The following is an 18,707-nucleotide window of genomic DNA, read 5'->3' on the forward strand; positions in this document are numbered from 1 at the left end:
ACTTCATGAACTCAGATTTGCTATAAGTTAAAATAAAAAATTATAATTTATCAGTATATGATTTGCTGTAAGTTGAAATAAAAAATTATAATTTTTCAAATACTTACAATATTTAGTTGTATAATTACTTAAGATGTTTGATTTTTTTTACAAAATCATCAAAAAATAACTAGGTTCAGATGAGATCAACGATGACATTTGTCAGTAAAATGGTTATTTCATTCATTGTGCACATCAATAACAACTACTCTTGTCCAGGAAATTGGGAGGCTTTCTTGTATACAACTTCATAAAGTTGTGGAACGGCGAAAATTTGCCACAAATCAACCGTGTAAGCATATATGGCCTATAACAATATATATCTTACACTACAAAAATAATAATAACTAATTATCATTTGCCATGCACAGCACTCAACTTCACTGAGGATGGAATTTTTGGCGCACATTTTGACGAGCAAAGCAAACGAATGTTTCGACAACATCCCTGAAGATGTCCAATACATGATTAAAGAGTTAGACAAAATGTAACATAGATGCTCATAATACGACAAATAGCTCTGTTATGTCTTGTTACATGAAAAAATATTTCTGAACTATAATTTTTGTTTTTAGAAGCATTCCAAAATTAAGCCGGAGCGTTAGCACGGGCATTATACTAGTAGAGGTAGTTAGAGAGATTGACTTGCATCAAAGCAAGTCGTTGCCAATAATCTCGTCAGCAGCGGCGCATGCATGCGTGTACGGTAAGATGGAGATATGGTGCTTATACCTACGGTTCTTCTCTAGTGTAATTAAATAAAATAAATAAAAAATAAGAAAAATAATTGTCTATTTAGTTTATAAAATTACACGAGAGAAGAACTGCGGATATCCATTTGTACAGAACCCCCTCCTTAGTGTACGAGTGGATACATGCTTATATATGCACGGCTCATGCGCACTGAGTGCAGCTGTGTTCAGTCGGACTCTTGCCTCTTGGATAGGTAAGAAAGCTAGGACACGATAGTTGGCTCTGTCTTGACTGATATCGTCTCATGCACTCTGCACATCGTCAATAAAAATTCAAGAGGGCGAGGACAACGGGAAGAGCGAGGTGAAACCAGTCCCTTCTCTTCACCAGCTATAGTTGAACGCAGGACGCTGTAGTTCTGTTTCTTTTGTATAGTATGAAATGGAAAACTAGAGCAAGAGGTGCTCACCCTCTCTGCTATACCTTTGAACTGTAGCAGGGGTGATTCAGAAATAGTACCGCATGATGACCTCTAAGTTGTCAGATGGTATGTATGTTTAAGATTAATAAGTACGGGACAACATGTTGGAGGATGCATGTACTCAATGCATCTCATCAGCTTAATGCAACTGAAAGGCCTATTTCACTGCACCATGGCCCTAGAATAACGACATACCATTAGTTGGTATACGTCAATATAACAAGGTTTTATTGGTTAGTATAGATCTATACCGACACTTACTTGGAGCCAATGAAAGTGGTGTTGGTATAGCTTATACCGACCGACATGTTTTTAGCGACCGACAGTCTGATGCCTTAGGGGCTATAAATACCAACACAAAGGTTTATTTGAGGCTATAAATATTTTTAGCAACTAACAGTCCAATGTGAATCATTCACAGAAACAATACTGCTAATCCATAGTACATAATGAATCCTAGTAAATTATCTATTGTAAATGCACAAACATTCGATACAATATAAATTAACCATACATACATGGACATTGATTAATATGAGCATAAAACATTGACATTGACACTATACCGACCAACAATTCAATGATATTAATATATTTATAACGACATACATGTGACACTATATTAGTGTTGTGGTGTAGTGTTTGGGAGAGTTTCACCTGCTCCACATCCAACAAAAACAAATCTAAATCTAAATTTTTTAGCCAACCACTTTTAGCTCCACCATGGATCATATCTATTTCACTAAAACCATGAATCTGGCTTCAGGCCCACCAAATTGGTGGAGCACTTTAAGAGGTGCTCCATCGAACTCAAATTTGGTGGAGTTGAGAAAATTACCAATCACTGCCACTACTGACCTTGGCATTATTCTCCTATGCCTGCTCGCCATGGTCGCTCTAGCCCCGACCACGACTGCAACCTCCATGTCGGCCACGCCCACGCCACGCCTCCACTGTTGTTATGTTGTGACCTTCGGCTGCGTGGGAGCCACCCCCTAGCGCGCCTAGATTGGCCGCATGCACCCTTTCCCGTTGCACGCATCTCCTTCGCCGTTGTGTAGGAGTGTCCTCCATCGCGCCTTGCATGCCTAGACTCGCCATGCGAGATCCACACCTTGCACCCATGGCCATGCCAGTCCACGCTCAGTCGTGGCCGCGACCTCCACTCATCCTATGCGTGTGTGTGGGTTAGGAGGAAGAAGAGGTCATGCTTTTTTGTATTTTTTATTATGCCCCTAACGTGTGGGATTAGATTCACAATAAGATAGAGACAACATGAAGTTGTACCAAATACTTCGACGAATCTCAGATCCACAGAAGAATCGTTTCGTGTGGATCAAGGTGAATCTAATGTATAGGTGGATGTGAAGCTAATAGAGCTCTGTCAAACAACTCCAAAGTCCTTAATGTCATAGTGTTCCGGGCATGCTGTACTACAATTATATTACATCCCTGTCTAAGTATCCGTTTTCCTGCACGTGCACGTTATTAGTAAAAAAAGTATAGGGAAGTAGGCACGTAGGACGAGAACGTACTGGGACGGATTCGCTGGTTTCATGCATGGTCCTCTCCTATACACTCACTTCCTCTCAAAAACCAAAAACTTTTCAAGATTCTTCGTTACATTGAATCTTGAGACGCATGTATAGAACATTAAATATAGACGAAAATAAAAACTAATTACGCAGTTTACCTGTAATTTGCGACACAAACCTTTTAAGTCTAGTTATTAATTTATAATTGAACAATATTTGTCAAATACAAATAAAAGTACTACAACTAAACAAGGCCTCACAAAATGCTATGCATGATGGGAATTTGGAACCGTGGCTCCGTCAGAGTGCGTCGTTATTTGACGAATCGGCAGCGTGATATACCTGCCATTGTAACCATGAGCAGGACACGGGTAGCATATATTGTTTGATATGATGCGTTGTTTTGTTGCGCTAGCCATCCACATCGCCTTTTTTATTATAGCAAATGTAAAAGGACGAGAACCGAGAGCTAGTGCTCGAGTGGCAAAGAGCTAATTTTGTCGAGTGTCTGTGTTTGTCTAGTGTCTGACACTAGAAAAACCGTTGAATTGTCGTGTGTTTCTCTTTGCCGAGAGTGACACTTGGCAAATCACTCCTTTGTCGAGTGCCTGATATAAAACACTAGGTAAAACGCATGACACTCGGCACCTAGTGTTAAGTAGATAACACTCGGTTTAACTTAGTTAACCTACTAGGTAGGTCCCCACAGTAGCCGCTGCACAAAATTTCGCTTAAAATCATTTTTTTTCCTGTGATACATACATATATATATATATATATATATATATATATATATATATATATATATATATATAATTTACTTAATTATTGGATTTAGTCACGTCGATGATTCTGTAGTATATATATATATTATTGTCAACTAAAATTACAACGAGTTTGCTATATCACCATAAATGGAAGAAATTTGACAAGAAAAAAATGAACACCAATATACACAGCTGCAATGACCACAAATGCCAGCGGCAACAAGACGAAGAGGATGCCAGGTTTCTTGCTCCACCGGCCTATAACCGCCAACCCAAACGGATAGAGGAGCGCCATGATCCACACGTTGAAGAGAATACCCAGCGCCGCATGCCTCTTCTGCACCGCAGACCACACTCCATTGTACACGATCGCTTTGCCCAGAGCCACGCCGATGGCCATGACATTGGAGAACAGCACCACCGCCGGCGGGATCAGCATGGGCACCCACCGCATCTCGTACATGTCGGCGTACCTGTCATCGCCGCCGTCGCCGTCGTCGTCAGCTGCCGCCGTCGTCGTCGTCTGCTTCGAGGTGACCCTGAAGTGGATGCCCTTCCCCGTGATGGGCTTCACCACCATGTGCAGCACCGCCGTCGGGTACGCGCTCATGGAGGCGATCATGAAGAACTGCTCGTTGCGCCACCAGTCGTTCCACGCGATCCCTGCCCACTTTATCTCGAAGACGCCGATGGTGTGGATCAGCCCGACGACGCCGACGAGGTAGAGCACGTAGCTGGTGAACGGCCTCTGGATGATGATTTCAGCCGGGATCAGCCACATCACCGGACAGAAGGCGTAGAGCAGGACGAAGACGGACGTGACCGGGTAGATGGTGAAGTTGAGGTACGCCGCCCGCTGCAGGAGGTGGAGCCGGCGGCCGGAGAGCAGCGGGTTGTAAGGGGAGAAGAACACCTCCATGGATCCGCCGGACCACCGGACGATCTGGTAGAGGCGCTCGGTGAGGTTGATGGGTGCAGTGCCTTGGAAGGCCTCGCGTTCCATGCTGCAGTACATGGAGCGCCACCCTTGGCCGTGGATGCGATAGCCGGTGACGATGTCCTCGGTCGCGATGTTGTAGATGTACCCAACGCTGCTGCCCCAGTCCGTCCCTTGGTCGTACGACGACGACACCACCATGGTCATCTCGGCGAGGAACGCCGCCTCGTCTAGCTCAGGAGGCGCGATGCGGCGCTCCTGCTTCAGAGCTGCCAAGACCGAGTTGAGGAAGAGCACCGAGTTACCGAACTTGTTAGTGTCAATGTCGACCGTGACGCCGCCGTGGCCGTGCTCCTCGACGTCGGAACTCCGGCGAGGCGGCGGCGGGTCGACGCCGTAGAGCGCGAGGCGGCGGAACATGCAGCCGGTGCCGAGGTACGTCGGGCCCTGGAGGCCGTTGAGCGCGTACATGGCGCCGTCGAAGAAGACCCTGTTGTGGTTGCCGTAGCGGTCCGTGGGGTCGACGTTCTGGAACCGCTGCGGGAACTGGACGAAGCCGGTGCTGTCGCCCTCCCTGGCGTCCAGCATGAAGCACATGGCGGCTCGCAGCGCCTGCGAGTTGTTGATGTAGTGGTCGCAGTCGAAGTTGATGGTGAAGGGCGCGTTGGATAGCAGCGCCGACACGCGCAGCTGCGCGTTCAGGTTGCCCGCCTTCTTGTTGTGCTCGCGGCCTGGGCTCTTCTCGCGAGACACGTACACGACCATCGGGACCCGAGTGTCCACCCCGTCAAAGTTGAGGGGGTTCATGTTGTTGTTGTTGCCGCCCTCTGCTGGTGGAGGAGCCTCACTGCTCGGGTGGCTCTGCACAATCTGTCAGTCACAGCAAGAAAACACACAGATTACTTACTATTTAGGAACTGAATTATCAGCTATGTCATACACTTAATTACACTAGAGTGAACCTTGCAATTGATCATACTCATCATAATCCATACCTTGACAATGCCAGCATGGTCTCCTTTCCTGTGGTTTTCTGCTGGCTCAATCCAAGTGCCAGGCCACTGTGTGCCATTAGCCATCCAAGTCGCATGCGCACCCCCTTCCTTAGCTTTCATGCTGTTGTACACGTCTGACCTCTCCTTGATGGTGCTAGGGAGCATCTCCAGCCTCGCCTTCAGCTCCTCGTACTCCCTCTGCACATGTCTGTAGTCATTCATGAACTCACCGGGGGACCTCCCGTTGTAGATCATCCCCTCCAGCTGGAAGTAGCTCTCCGGCGCTCTGGGCTCGACGGAGTGCTTCCGGCAGAAGGGCGCCCACAGGGCGGCGAAGCTCGCGGCCTCGACCAGCGCCTCGTACAGGACCAGCGCGCCGCTGTCGTCGGTCAGGTAGCACGTGAGCCGATCCACGGGGTAGTCGGTGGCCAGGATGGAGAGGACGCAGTTCATGGTGTAGAGCACCGGCTCGCTCACGGGGTCGGCGGTGGTGACGAAGACGTCGATGCCCGGGAGGATGGAGCCGCCGCCGTCGGGGAGGTCGTCGTAGTGCCGCCGGAGCGCGGCGAGGTCGGGTGTCCGTTTGATGGGGCTCAACTTTGGGAGCTGGTACAGCAGCCACGACAGCGCGAACCAGACGTCGCCGACGACGGACGTCGCCCAGAACCACATGACGTCGGAGTTGTTGTGCTTGATGCGCCATGCGATGAATAGGATGACGGCGACGAGGCGCACCAGAATCAGTACCCTGTTTGTCACAAGTGGAAAGTGGCATGCATATAAAGGGAACTGGTTCCTGAAAGATGCCGCTTTCAATTCGTACAGCTATGGGTTCTACAAAGCTGTTTTATTTTTTTTTAATAAGATACCATTTTCAGAAAAGGAAAAAAAATGTATGGGCTACAATAGATCAGCACGTTTTCGTTTAAGATGAAATGCAGAATCAGATTCAGCTGCAGTGCTCTGCTTTTCAGTAAAGGCATGAGGCTTTGCAGACAGAATTATTTCAGCAAATTTCCATGCCCCCCGCAACCCCACACCCACACCCACAAACGACCTTGGTGGTCTTTTTCTGGTTTCATATTCTTTGCCTCAGTTCATCTTTTAACTAATGCCTAGTCAACTTTTACTCCTTCAAACTCTGTTTCAATGCTTTTCTGTCTTGGCGAATTGCCATGAACTCTATCAATAAGAAAAAAGGGGAAACAAAAGGAGAGCAAGATACAACAACATAAAACGGCTTGGCCACGACTACCAACGAACAAAAAGGTTCAACCAAAAACAGCCCCAACCACCAACGAAATAAAACACATACAACAGCAACAAAAACTAAAAAGAGCTAGCTTTCCGATCACATCACAAAGACACAAAGTTGAATTGCTATGTTTGGAATGTTCTTTGGTTTCTTTTCCTTCTAAATGTTCCACCACATATAAGTTTGAATCCCGTCAAAGAAAATATTTTGAGTTCTGCCAAATGTGGCTCGGCACGATTTCAACGTTTTGAACATATAACGAGCCTGAATTTGGACATAGAAGGCTGTAAAACTTCTTAGACTTGTGCCTCTATGGCACCATTCCGTGCACCGGCTCGCCGGCATCAATGGAATTCTTTCAGGTGGGGCTCTCACCCTCCGGTGACGTCTTCAAAAAGTTTTTCTTCAATGTAAAGGGCCATTCGAGCTAACAACAATCATACGTGATGAAGTATACATGGCAATGGTATGGATAATAAGAAAATAAACTATTTCATAGTAAAAAAATAAAAAAGTTGAAAATTACAAAGAAAAGGGGGACACAATTTAATTATCCCTAAGTCTCTAACATCCACCAAATCTATTTAATTCTTAGGCCAAAAAAATCATGGTAATAAAAAGAACAAAGGAGATCAGGAAGATTAATCCTGAATAATATGAATAATATTGTTAAAGATCAATACGGTGGGAGCACGAACAAGTAAAGCACTAATTACATTTGCTAACTTGCTAGCTAGAATTATAGCGTACAGGGAACAAAAGGAATAATAATAATAATAAAGATAAATAAAAAGACCAATCATACATTAATATGGATACCATTAGAGTTATTACCAAGGAAGAGCAAACAATGGAAAACACTAATTAGCATTATTAACTAGCTAATAAAAAATTAACTAAAGAAGAACAAATAATTAAAACACTAGTTAGCATTGTTAACTAGCTAATTAAAAATTAACTGAGCAAGGCAAAAAATTAAAATAATAATTAGCATTGTTATTGACTAACTAATTAAAAATTAACCAAGTAATTGAGGGGCACTGCTGCAACCTTCAACCTCCCCCCCCCCCCCCCACCCCCCACCCCCCACCCCCAAGTCTCATACTGCATTACGGTGCAAAAGTCACAAATATTCATGTTTTGCGAACTGAATGCAAGCCATGGATGTAGGTTAAAAACATCCGGTTGTCTAGCTTTTCCCTTTGTTTACACTATTATTATCCATCTAAGCTCTAAGGCATCATTCAGGTTTTGTGTGCAACTGTGCAAACAGCACGCACCTGTACGGGTAGAGGAGGGCCGCCGTGACCTTCTTGTTAGAGAAGAGAAGCGGCCGGTCGCCGCCGCCGCTCTCCACGTCCGCCACGGCCGGCCGGTGGTGGACGTCCACCCAGTACCCGTCCTTGGCCTTCTTCACGGCGTCCTTCTCCTTGGCCCTGCTCCCGCCACCGTGCGCAGAATTGGCCACGACCACCGCGGCCAGTGCTCCGTCGTGAAACCCGCCGTCGTCGCAGGCGCAGTTCGCGAGCAGCGGCTCTCTGAAGCCGCCGCCGCCGGCATCGTGCTCGCTAGCAGCACCGCCGGTGCCGGGCACCGGCGAGGACGACATGGCGCCACAAATGTATGAGAGCCAAGGCTGTGTGTCACTAGGCACACAGAGATTAATTGCTTACGTGGAGAGCGTGAGGACTGTGCCGGTCGCACGCACAGCCTAGAGGAGGGCCCGGATTTGTACGGTACCCTGCAGCTGAGCAAACGCAACAGCATGCCACGGGGGCATATATATATACATACATACAAATTTCTACAGCTCGGCTGTCACGACTCACGAGTGTGAGAGGTAGTGGTACTTAACATATATTATTATAATAATATATAATATATGGTGGCAACAAAGGTATGACGGCGCCTATTCATCAGTTAACCATGCTTCTCTAAAAAAATCAGCCAAGTTAGGAATTAATTTCGAGTGTTGTATGCAGTATGAAAGAAGATCGGTGAGGAGAATTATAACACCATATAACTCTTTTTTTCTAACAAATGGGCATGGGATTGTACCAATTTCATTGAACGATAAGCGCAAGCTAACAACAAGAACAACAACCAAAACATAACTAAAGGCGAAGATGCATGATGGATCCTTGTTGCAGCTTTGTCATGATAGGGCAAAAGGTGTCATCAATGGGAGGCAGTGGACGAGTTCACCTAGCCAAGGTGCAATGTAGGTCTCCTTGACATCAAGCATGGTGGTGAGCGGTGGTGAGTGGTGACCATGTTGGACATTCATTTCTACTGAGGTGACAATATGGGCGAGACAAGGAGGAACGAGGTGATGTGACAATAGCCTCACCATCCATGAGGGTAACCGTTCTGTAGCATGTCGTTGATCCAAATATGACAAGCTCTGACCTAGCACCTATGGTTGTTGATGGCTCATAGAGTCACCAGTCAATTTAGCGAGTAGGGTGTAAAGAGGGTGAAGAGGTCTCACATGCTACAAGGGAATCCTAGCCCCTCCAAAATTATGGTGAACTCATCAAAGGGGATGGAGGGGTAGACTAGGGTGGCAGAGGTGGAGGCTCGCGGAGCACAATTCCATTCTTCCGGTCGTTCACTAGTTTTGAATCTAGCGAACGATACTACCGGTCGCCCACCCTCTTTCCCCCTCCTCCCACTTCTCTTTCTGCTTGACGTCATCATGAAAAAAGCAAAACATTTATTTCAAATTACTATAACTTTTAAATGATGTATCTATTTTTAATTCCGTCTACACCGGTGTGTTCAACGCGACGAGGCGAACAAAACTAGACCCCACTTCTGTATGTTTCGAAGATTTTTATTTTTCTAGTAGTAATTTATGTATATTAACTTATAACATATAAGTTATATTGCTAACTTATTCTGCTAAGTTATGTTGCTAACCTATTCTGCTAAGTTGTATTGTATAACTTCTGTTTGTGTATAATAACTGCGTAACTTTCTATATACACTAGTGTATTAGTTGTGTAACTTATGTACATAAGTTGTATTGTGTAAATTTTGTCTCCCTCTATTCTAAATTATAAAATGTTTTGATATTTCTACATATATTGAATTTGTTATGTGTATACATATATAATTGTGTCTAGATACATAGTAAATTCAATTTAGAAAAGTCAATATGCCTTATAATTTGAAAAAGTGGGAGTAAACTTATGTACATAAGTTATATAGTATAACTTTTTTAAGAACGACTAAGTTAGCAATGTTGAGTTATTCCTCAAACTTATGTTGTCTAGAAGCACTGCTAAGTTAGTACTGTTAAGTTTATCATGAAAGTTATGCTTTTTAATTTCGTTTTATAAGTTATGAGCACATTCTCCTTAAAAAATTAAAAAAATATTAAAGAACATGTGATCTAGCAAAAGAAAGTGAAAAGAGAATCGAATGTCTTAAAAGAAAAATAGAAATGATTCTTGTTCTGTCTAAAAATAAAAAGTAACATATGCACTTTCCAAAAAAGGAAAGAAAATGATTGTCGGGAATTGACCGCTGGTTTGGTTTCGGCTGAACGTTCGTAGAATAGTGGCGTCGCTCGCGGAGCATTAAGGGATATGGCATAAGGGGAGCAAGCAACATCAACATGCTTTGCGCATCAAGCAAGTTGGAAAAACTCTTGAGTTAGGATTCAAACATCACAAGGCTTCACGACGCTTTTCTACGAGGAGGCCATGCTACAAGCTTCAATAGTTGATATCCTAGTCATCCAGCAATTTTAGGCCACAGTCTTCTCATGTATGTCCATCCTTATAGAACCACTTTGATTATTCTTTGGAGTAACTAGCAAACATGCCCTTGCTTTTCAACGTGATATACAACTTGTTGCACAGTCACATAGATGATTTGCGGTTTGGAGATTTATCCAACAATCACATTATAGTTTTCAATATGTCTTGGAATCGAACTTCATCCTGTCGCTGAACACATCTCGGAACTGGACTCCATACCATCTAGCGAATGTGCTTGTGCATTGCAGAGGAACATACTGCTGGTTAAAACGATCACTTGAATGATTTACATCTCAAAGATTTATTCAACGACCATGTTATTTGTTCCAATACCCATACCATTGTTGGATGCATCTTGGAATCAGACTCAGCACCGTTACTGGACATTCATTGTTATAATTTGTATGAGCATAGATTGTGAGACTACGGGACACATACGCATGGGCAAATTTAGGGGCCTTTATCGGGTTCCATCGATCTCAATAAAATTTATAAATCATTTAGCAAAACACGGCTAAAGTTCAAAAAAATCTATATCATGTAGTGAAGCTCACTCCGATGATGTTCTCGGCTAGATTCGCCACTACACATGCGGAAACAAGAAATGAAGGTGACTCCGATGATATTCTCAGCTAGATTCGTCATTGCACATGCGGCAACAAGAAGTGGCGTAAGGTCATTGTAGGAAATTTAAAAAAACATTTGAGAGAATATTATTTATTTGTAATAATATTTTTTTTAGTTCAAAAAATATTAGGTATATAGATATAGATTTAACAACAAGAATCAAATTGCATCTACCTGAGCAGAAATAAATCGTAATCATTTCTGTTGTCTTGAGCTTCCGGTCGTGAGGGGTTTGTCTGCGCGCCATTTGACAAGTGCATGTGGACGTGTGGTGTCTACCGCAAAAGTTCAAAAAGCAGAGGTGGGCTGATGGCGAGTCTCGAGCGAGATGCCAAATCTGTTGAACAGTAGTACGTGTAAGTTTCCTCCGTCGTGGAGAAGTGCTGAATGCGAATCCATGGAGTTTTTGTGCTCGGCTTTTCGTTTGGAGAAAAGGCAGAAAAGCTGGGTCCCTTTTTCCTAGTGGATGGAGGCCCCTTTCTCCGACTGGGATGATCATGAATCACATGTGAGACAGATTAGATGGAGTCCTTGCTGTTCACATATATGAACAATAGATACGGTAAACTTTTTAACTTACAAGTTTTTTTTTTCTGTGGGTTTAATTTCACACATGAGAAACAGTATGTCCTATATGGTTTTGCTAATTATGAGACGCTTGCACATGTATACTATACCATGACTCTAGGCATCTGTGCATCCGTGTCCCTTTTTCCGAGTGGATGGAAGGCATCGGTGCATGAGGACGTCTTGTGTTGCATACCAATCAAGCCAGACTGGGGGTTGGGTTAGGGTTAATACTAACCAGGTTCTTGGGACGTATAGATTCACACGTATGGGAGGTTTTATTTGTTTACTGCATTTAACATAGGGTTTAGGGAGACGGCATACTGCATACACACTTCTCTTTTCTTCTTTTCTATACTATATGCATTCACACGTATGCTAGAAATGAAACTAATAATAAATGCTACAGTAATATTTCCTCCTTTTCTTTTTAATTGTCATTTTACTTCCAGACAAGTCAAACGTACTCAACTTGACCAAATATATATAAAAATATTAATACTTATAGTATATAATTAGTATCATTAGATGGATCACTGAATCTAATTTTATAATAAATTTATTTAAAAATATAAATGTTGCTAATATTTTCTACAAACTTAGTCAAACAAAAGAAAGTTTAGCCAAAATAGATACCGTAGCTACGCTTAAAAAGAGACCGGGGGTACGTGATTTAAAATAGAGTTGTATTATGCTAGCTAACTACATGCCAACATTATTGGCCATATAAAAAACAGAGCTAATAACTTTATATGCCAAGCAACTTATGAGTCATTAATAATCAATATAGTAGAGTTCTACGCTAGCTACATGCCAACATTATTGGACATATAAGAACCAGGGCTCACTGTATATATATGTGATCTGTCTAGCAACTTGACAAATTGTCGATCGGCGCGTCATAGATCTCCTCAGTGTAAAACGCTAGCCCAAACGTGACTCGTTATTGCTGACATGGCAGCTAGTGTTTGCACTCTCAACCAGATGCTCACTGAGTGTTGCTGTTCAATCCGACTCTTGATAAGAGTACAACACGTCAGCTGGTTATATGTTGGCTGATATCATCTCCAGCACGTCATCCAATGGGACATCATTCGGCCGACAGCAACAAGTGAGGTAAAACCAAAACAAAGTCAATTACGATTGACAACCTCGTTTCAACAAAACAACCCCATCAACTTATTAGCATGGTAGATTGGGTGGCATATATTCTCTCCGTCCTAAAACTAATACACATATCACATTAAAAAGCCAACCAATCTCATTTTTAGCTAGACTTATGAAAATAATATAAATATTTGTATCTCTAAATAGGTTTATTACAAAAATATATTATGTGATTAATCTAATAGGATTAATATTTATTTGATATCATGAGTATAAGTATTTTTTGTAAATATTTAAATTTAAGATTAGTTGACTCTTTAAAATGTGAGATATACACAAATAGAGCACATGACTTATAGTAGAGTAGTATTATAAAAATATAACTAATGAAGAATCTAATGATACTTAGTTGATATCATGCATAAATGTTATTATCTTATCATGTAAATTTGGTCATTTATAGTCTGCTATTATACTTGAATGAATGCTAGTGTTTTCACTTTCAACTAGCTAGGAGCACTACACTACTACTACAGATGCTCGGTGATCGAGTGTTGCTCCCTTCAATATGATGCTTGATAAAAGTAAGTGCAACGCCAGCTGGCCGGATCTTGGCTGATATCATCCCCAGCACGTCATCCAAAGCTACATCATTCGTGCGACAGCAACAGGGGACGTAAAACCAATCCAAGCAAGTCCACTCATCATTTTGAGCTCCCCAGAGATCACAATGAACACATGCGACACACGTACTGAAGACAATAAGCAGTGAACGAACGAGACAGCGAAGGAAACGCGAAAGCCATTGGCATGCGACCTTCTGCAAGACACAGCTCTGTAGCGCTAGCTAGCTCATCGGATCGGATGCTCGAATCCACCACTCGCTCCTGGTTGGACCACGATTCGGCCACGTACGCGTGCATGCGGATGCAGTACTCCGTACACCGTACCCAAACAAACTGCAGTTTTAGAAACCATAGATTTGCAAAACCATTCAGAAAAAAAAGAAGTCTGGATTGGAGTTTATAAAACTTTTTTTTTAAAAAAAATGACAGTTTTATTAACAATATAGTTTTCAAAACGATAAAGTTTGTTGCATACTAGCACGTCATGGCATTCTAAAAGCAAAACATTTCACAGAACCATGGGCCTTACTCTTCTGATGAAATGGAACTCGCGGTTTTTCTATTTCTCTGCATTTTAATCAGGAGCCTGGATACTTCGCATGCCATTGCAAGTTCAGAACCATCAGGATATGTCACTCGATACCAGAAGATGAGCAGTTCAGAGTTTGAAATCAACAGGACAAGCATGGCATCTGAGTATGATATCCAATGAAATCATGGAGCTACCAATGTAAACAAGACAATCATGATACCCAATATAAAAGCCACATTGATTAAACTAACTCTACAAACCAATCCACAAAAGCAGTCCAAGCGTCCACGAGTCCATGCAAAACCAAAACCCCCGCAAAAAATTGTGGCCACCAGGAGTCGAACACTGCCCGACACCCTACATACTGCCTCATTGCACTAACCGTTTGAGTTGAGCAGTATTTGATAATTATTGTCCAACTATGGATTCATCTCGCAAATTAGAGGAAAAAACTATACAATTAGTTTTTTTTATCTATATTTAATGTTCCATACATGTGCCGCAAGATTCGATGTGATGAAAAATCTTGAAAATGTAGTATGTTCGTTTTGATTTTGCCTTAAGTTAGATCTTTTAACTCTAATCAAGTTTGTAGCGCTACACACTAAGCTTTTTCATACCACTTCGTCCTAAATTATAAGTCTAGTTTTTTAGGTTGCTATATGCATCTGATCGTGTGTCGTTATCCAAACTTTTACTGTGATTAATTCTTTTATTTACACTTCAACGCGATGTACAGACTTCAGACGAAGCATAGCTCACAACTCAAGATTTCCTTTTCGTTTCAAAAACGCCCCCGCTCCAGCCCATTTGCATGGCCCATGTCGGCCTAGTCCGGTTCAACCTTTGACGTGGCCCAAGGGCCAAGGCCGTTCGGCCCGGTTAGCGCGAAGTATGTTTGTGCCTGGTGGGTCGAAAAGTCGTCGATCCTTTGATCTGTCCGTTCCGGCCTCTTCCGACCCACACATCAATCAATCTAGTATAGAGGATATTAGTTGTAACAACAATAGGGCTCTTGCTCAAAAAAAAAAAAAAAACAATAGGGCAGATCTGGACACGATCGTGTACAGTGTGCTCCAGCAAAACTTTTCTACCGGACACTTTTGGACTCGCCATGGGAGTGTGCAGTAAGGATGACTCACTATACACTATTTTTCATTATATTTATCAAGCCTGAGTAGCTTTGCCAAGTCCTAACCAGGCCAGACCTGCTTTGTCACATATTCATAATCTTCCTCTCATTCAAAATCTGGTAGCCCATGCGCACACAGCCGTTGAACTTTACCAGCTTCACATTACTTATCCACAATCTTTCCCTCTCTGATACACCACATTGTAAATTGCATCCACGTTCACAGCACATTCATATTTGACGTAGGAAAAGGATGATAACATCACAAGACCCTTGCGTACATGAAAGCACCAAGTTTCTGCAAATACCTAACCAAAGGGTCACCAGACATCAGTTCAGGTGCAGATAACTGGTTTAACTACCCAGATTACATGCCAGTAGCATCACATCATCTAAAAGCTAATCAAACCACTAACTTGATACATATTTTATCAGTACAAAGACTGAAGCATATCTAGCAACTGGTCGATGCAGTGTCTAGCACGACATCCATCTGCCCATGCACTGAACCTAGTGTGACATCCATCTAGCACTGGTAGCGCATGCAAGTAGTAGCATGACACAAAAGGAGCTGAAACATGCAGATTAGGCCCTGCAAAAGTTGAAGAATAAATAAGAAAAGGTTGTTGTTTGATGCAATACGAATATTGACTTTCATTGAGTGAGTTGCTAGATCAGTATGGTTTAAGTAGGGAATACAATACACATCCAATGATAGCTATATTTATGTGTGACACTATGAAAACTGATTCTCATCCTTAGCCCTTTGGGCATCTAACGACATCTTAAGATTGCAGAGCACAGCGCTGATGATCAAGGCTGCAAACCAACCAGTATTATGTACTGTAGATGACTAATGTACTTCCCAGCACCAGAGCAATAACTAATTAACCACAAGAACGCCTCTTAAGCAAGAACTACCTATCTCTAGTTTAAGTGCCAAGCAGTAGATCCACGAACTTCACACTGTTAAACAACCAATAGTGGAATAGGAAGAAAAAAAACATAGTATTAACCTGCCGACAGTGCTTAGCTCCTTGGTGAGCTTCAGCTCTAATCAGTCATTTGGTTTGTTGTTTGCTTCACAAATTGGGCCTTGGATGCTTAGTTGTGACAGCATCGTTTGTGTGTGATAGGTGGCTGGATCTGACTTTTTAAAATTCTTTGTAATGCCATTGCTAAATGGTAATGAAATTCAGGTTTCTCTTCAGTGGTGGGAAGAAAAGGGGGAAAACTGTCTTTGGGTTGGAGTTCACAAGTTCAGTATAAAATCAGCACTTAAACAGCATGTTGGACTTGTGAATGCGATAAAGGCAAGACAGAAGCTCATCACTACTTAAACCATTGCTCCCAATGGAAAATACAAAACCTTGCTGTTGTACTACACAAAATCCGTACAAAAAAAAGAACTGTACCTACTTATGCAGTCGGTTGGAGAGTGAATCAGCTACTGTAACCTATAGGTGGAAACATGTGCCAACACTAAAACTTATATATACTCCCTCAGTTAGTTTTTACATGTCACATTAGCTTTGTTCTAAGTCAAACATTACTATCTTTGACCATCTATTTCAAAAAATCCTTATAGTTCCACAACATATACATTATTATATATTATGGAAGTATTAACCTAAAAATATAAATCTTATGTCATGAACCTATATTTTTTTTTTTTGAAATCAATAGTCAAAGATACAATTATTTGAATTAGGACAAAACTAATACGGTATCTAAAAAACAGAGGGAGTAGTACTCTCTTTGTTCCAAATTGTAAGATGTTTTGACTTTTCTAAATAAATAGCTTTTTATATGCACTTAGATATATATTATGTCTAGATACATAGTAAAAGCTTTGTATCTAGAAAAGACAAAACATCTTACAATTTGGAACGAAGGGAGTAACAAACCACAGATCGCTAGAGCACAATGCTGTTGAACAACATTTTAAAGAAGAAAAGGTACACAGTTTAAGAGAGAGAGAGAGGGGGGGGGGGCACATGCTTTCCAACACCACCACCCACCAAGCAAAATACACGTAAAGAAACTATCTAAACAAGAATTACCTGCCAGACCACCTAACAATCAAGCAAAAGAAAGGATATATAAAAAGTCAATCATAAAGGACACAATGTTGACGTAACTACAATAAGATATCTAATAAATGGGAAAGCAAGACACATTACAAATCTAAAATGCCTTCACATTAAGAGCCCCAATGCCTCTAAACAGCAGTGCATACAAAGAAATAAAATGTGAGCAAGCTTACCATTTCATATAGTAGGTAATGACAGTGATGGTGGGTAACCAATATATCGGACTACCATAGGACAGTGGCCACTGTGAATAATCCCTCGAACCCCCTGAACCTGCCTAGTCTTGAAGTCCAGCGAAATACAAAGAGACTTTTCTTCGGACTTATGTTCACTTGCTCCTTGCAATAGTAATTTCCCATCAGCAACACCTAGCATTTTGAAGCTACGAGAGCAATACAGTCTGACTGTATTCTCCAGCACCCACTGACTGGCACCCTCACCATGAATTTGGTTGCTTGCACTAAATAGTTGAACTATACGGCCTTCATTGCTGGTATTATCACCAAGCATGAACATCCCCCGTCTGCTTTCCCCTAACTCCACAACAGCGAATTCCCCAAGTCTGTGGCTGAATGGATGATTGACAGGACAGAACTCCATCCTGCCCACATCTAGCATAATCAGCTTGCTGCGGGAGTGGAATTCTGACAAACACCAGTAGAAACAGCCATATGCATAGCTGCGCGACTGCAAGGGGGACTCCTTAATGACACGACGCATGGCAGGGTTCAGATCACGCCAACTGCGAGGTGCAATGGCTCGCCACTGCCAGCTTGCCGAGGAGAATATGAATGCCACTAACTTAGTCTGGCAATGCGCCATCCAAATCACACTGAACGCTTGCGGCGCTCCCTGTGCCCCCTCCTCGCTGCAGGGGGCAAGGAAAACATCGCACCTACGCTCATCATCCACTTCGAGCGGCTGCTCGACTGCCGCGGCCAAGCCTTGGGGGAGTGGCGGGAGAATTACGTGGCGGCGGAACAAGGGGTCGCAAACCGCTATGGTGGTGAATGTAGAACCTGCACCGTCGTCGCAGTCGAGGACGAAGCGGCCGCCGAGGGCGTCCCGGACCATCCAGGAACCCTTGGTCTTGGTGGGAAGGAACGAGAACTCGAAATCGGCAGCTTCAGCGACGGCGCTGGCGGCGCGCGCCGAGGAGCGTGACGATTCCGTGGGGTGGAACCACGAGGAGAAGGTGAGGAAGCCCAGCAAGGACGGCGGGTGGAGCGCGTGGAGGCGGCGGAGGAAGGAGTGGCTGGTGATGACGCGGCGGAACGCGGGGCAGGACGCGCAGGCGCGGCCCAAGTCCTCGAGGGTGGGGAGCCGGATGAAGATCTCTGCTAGGATGTCGTCGCTGAAGGGCAGCGCCTCACCCGCCGCCGCCAGCGACGCCATCGGGAGCCGGGGCCGGTGAGGCTTTGGGAATGGGGGCCGGTGAGGCAATTGGGGGTGGTTGGAAGGAATGGGGATTTGGGGGTTATTACAGAGAGTGGAGTATGAGTTCGATTTGTGTAATTGAGGCCTTGTTTAGGTTTCGTTTAGTTCACGCCAAAA

General features: G+C 43.2%; 2 protein-coding genes across 2 annotated transcripts; both read right to left on the reverse strand.

Moving 5' to 3' along the window:
- LOC8086448 (probable mixed-linked glucan synthase 3) lies at nucleotides 3,586-8,443 on the reverse strand. The gene is made up of 3 exons (XM_021452426.1): nucleotides 7,983-8,443; nucleotides 5,448-6,195; nucleotides 3,586-5,322 (listed from the first exon to the last, which is right to left on the reverse strand). The coding sequence occupies exons 1-3, from the start codon at nucleotides 8,309-8,311 to the stop codon at nucleotides 3,649-3,651; spliced, it is 2,751 nt and encodes a 916-aa protein (XP_021308101.1). The 5' UTR covers nucleotides 8,312-8,443; the 3' UTR covers nucleotides 3,586-3,648.
- LOC8056313 lies at nucleotides 15,203-18,643 on the reverse strand. The gene is made up of 2 exons (XM_002462958.2): nucleotides 17,327-18,643; nucleotides 15,203-15,652 (listed from the first exon to the last, which is right to left on the reverse strand). The coding sequence occupies exon 1, from the start codon at nucleotides 18,546-18,548 to the stop codon at nucleotides 17,331-17,333; it is 1,218 nt and encodes a 405-aa protein (XP_002463003.2). The 5' UTR covers nucleotides 18,549-18,643; the 3' UTR covers nucleotides 15,203-15,652; nucleotides 17,327-17,330.

Source organism: Sorghum bicolor, chromosome 2 (assembly GCF_000003195.3).
Source record: "Sorghum bicolor cultivar BTx623 chromosome 2, Sorghum_bicolor_NCBIv3, whole genome shotgun sequence".
NCBI classification, from domain to species: Eukaryota; Viridiplantae; Streptophyta; class Magnoliopsida; order Poales; family Poaceae; genus Sorghum; species Sorghum bicolor.

Bases quoted from the DNA above. Each gene is read 5' to 3' on its own strand.
- LOC8086448 (XM_021452426.1), bottom strand. From the start codon at position 8,311: ATGTCGTCCTCGCCGGTGCCCGGCACCGGCGGTGCTGCTAGCGAGCAC. The intron at 6,196-7,982 runs GTGCGTGCTGTT...TGTGACAAACAG, and splicing joins GCCCTCCTCTACCCGTACAG to GGTACTGATTCTGGTGCGCC. The intron at 5,323-5,447 runs GTATGGATTATG...TGTGACTGACAG, and splicing joins ACCATGCTGGCATTGTCAAG to ATTGTGCAGAGCCACCCGAG.
- LOC8056313 (XM_002462958.2), bottom strand. From the start codon at position 18,548: ATGGCGTCGCTGGCGGCGGCGGGTGAGGCGCTGCCCTTCAGCGACGAC.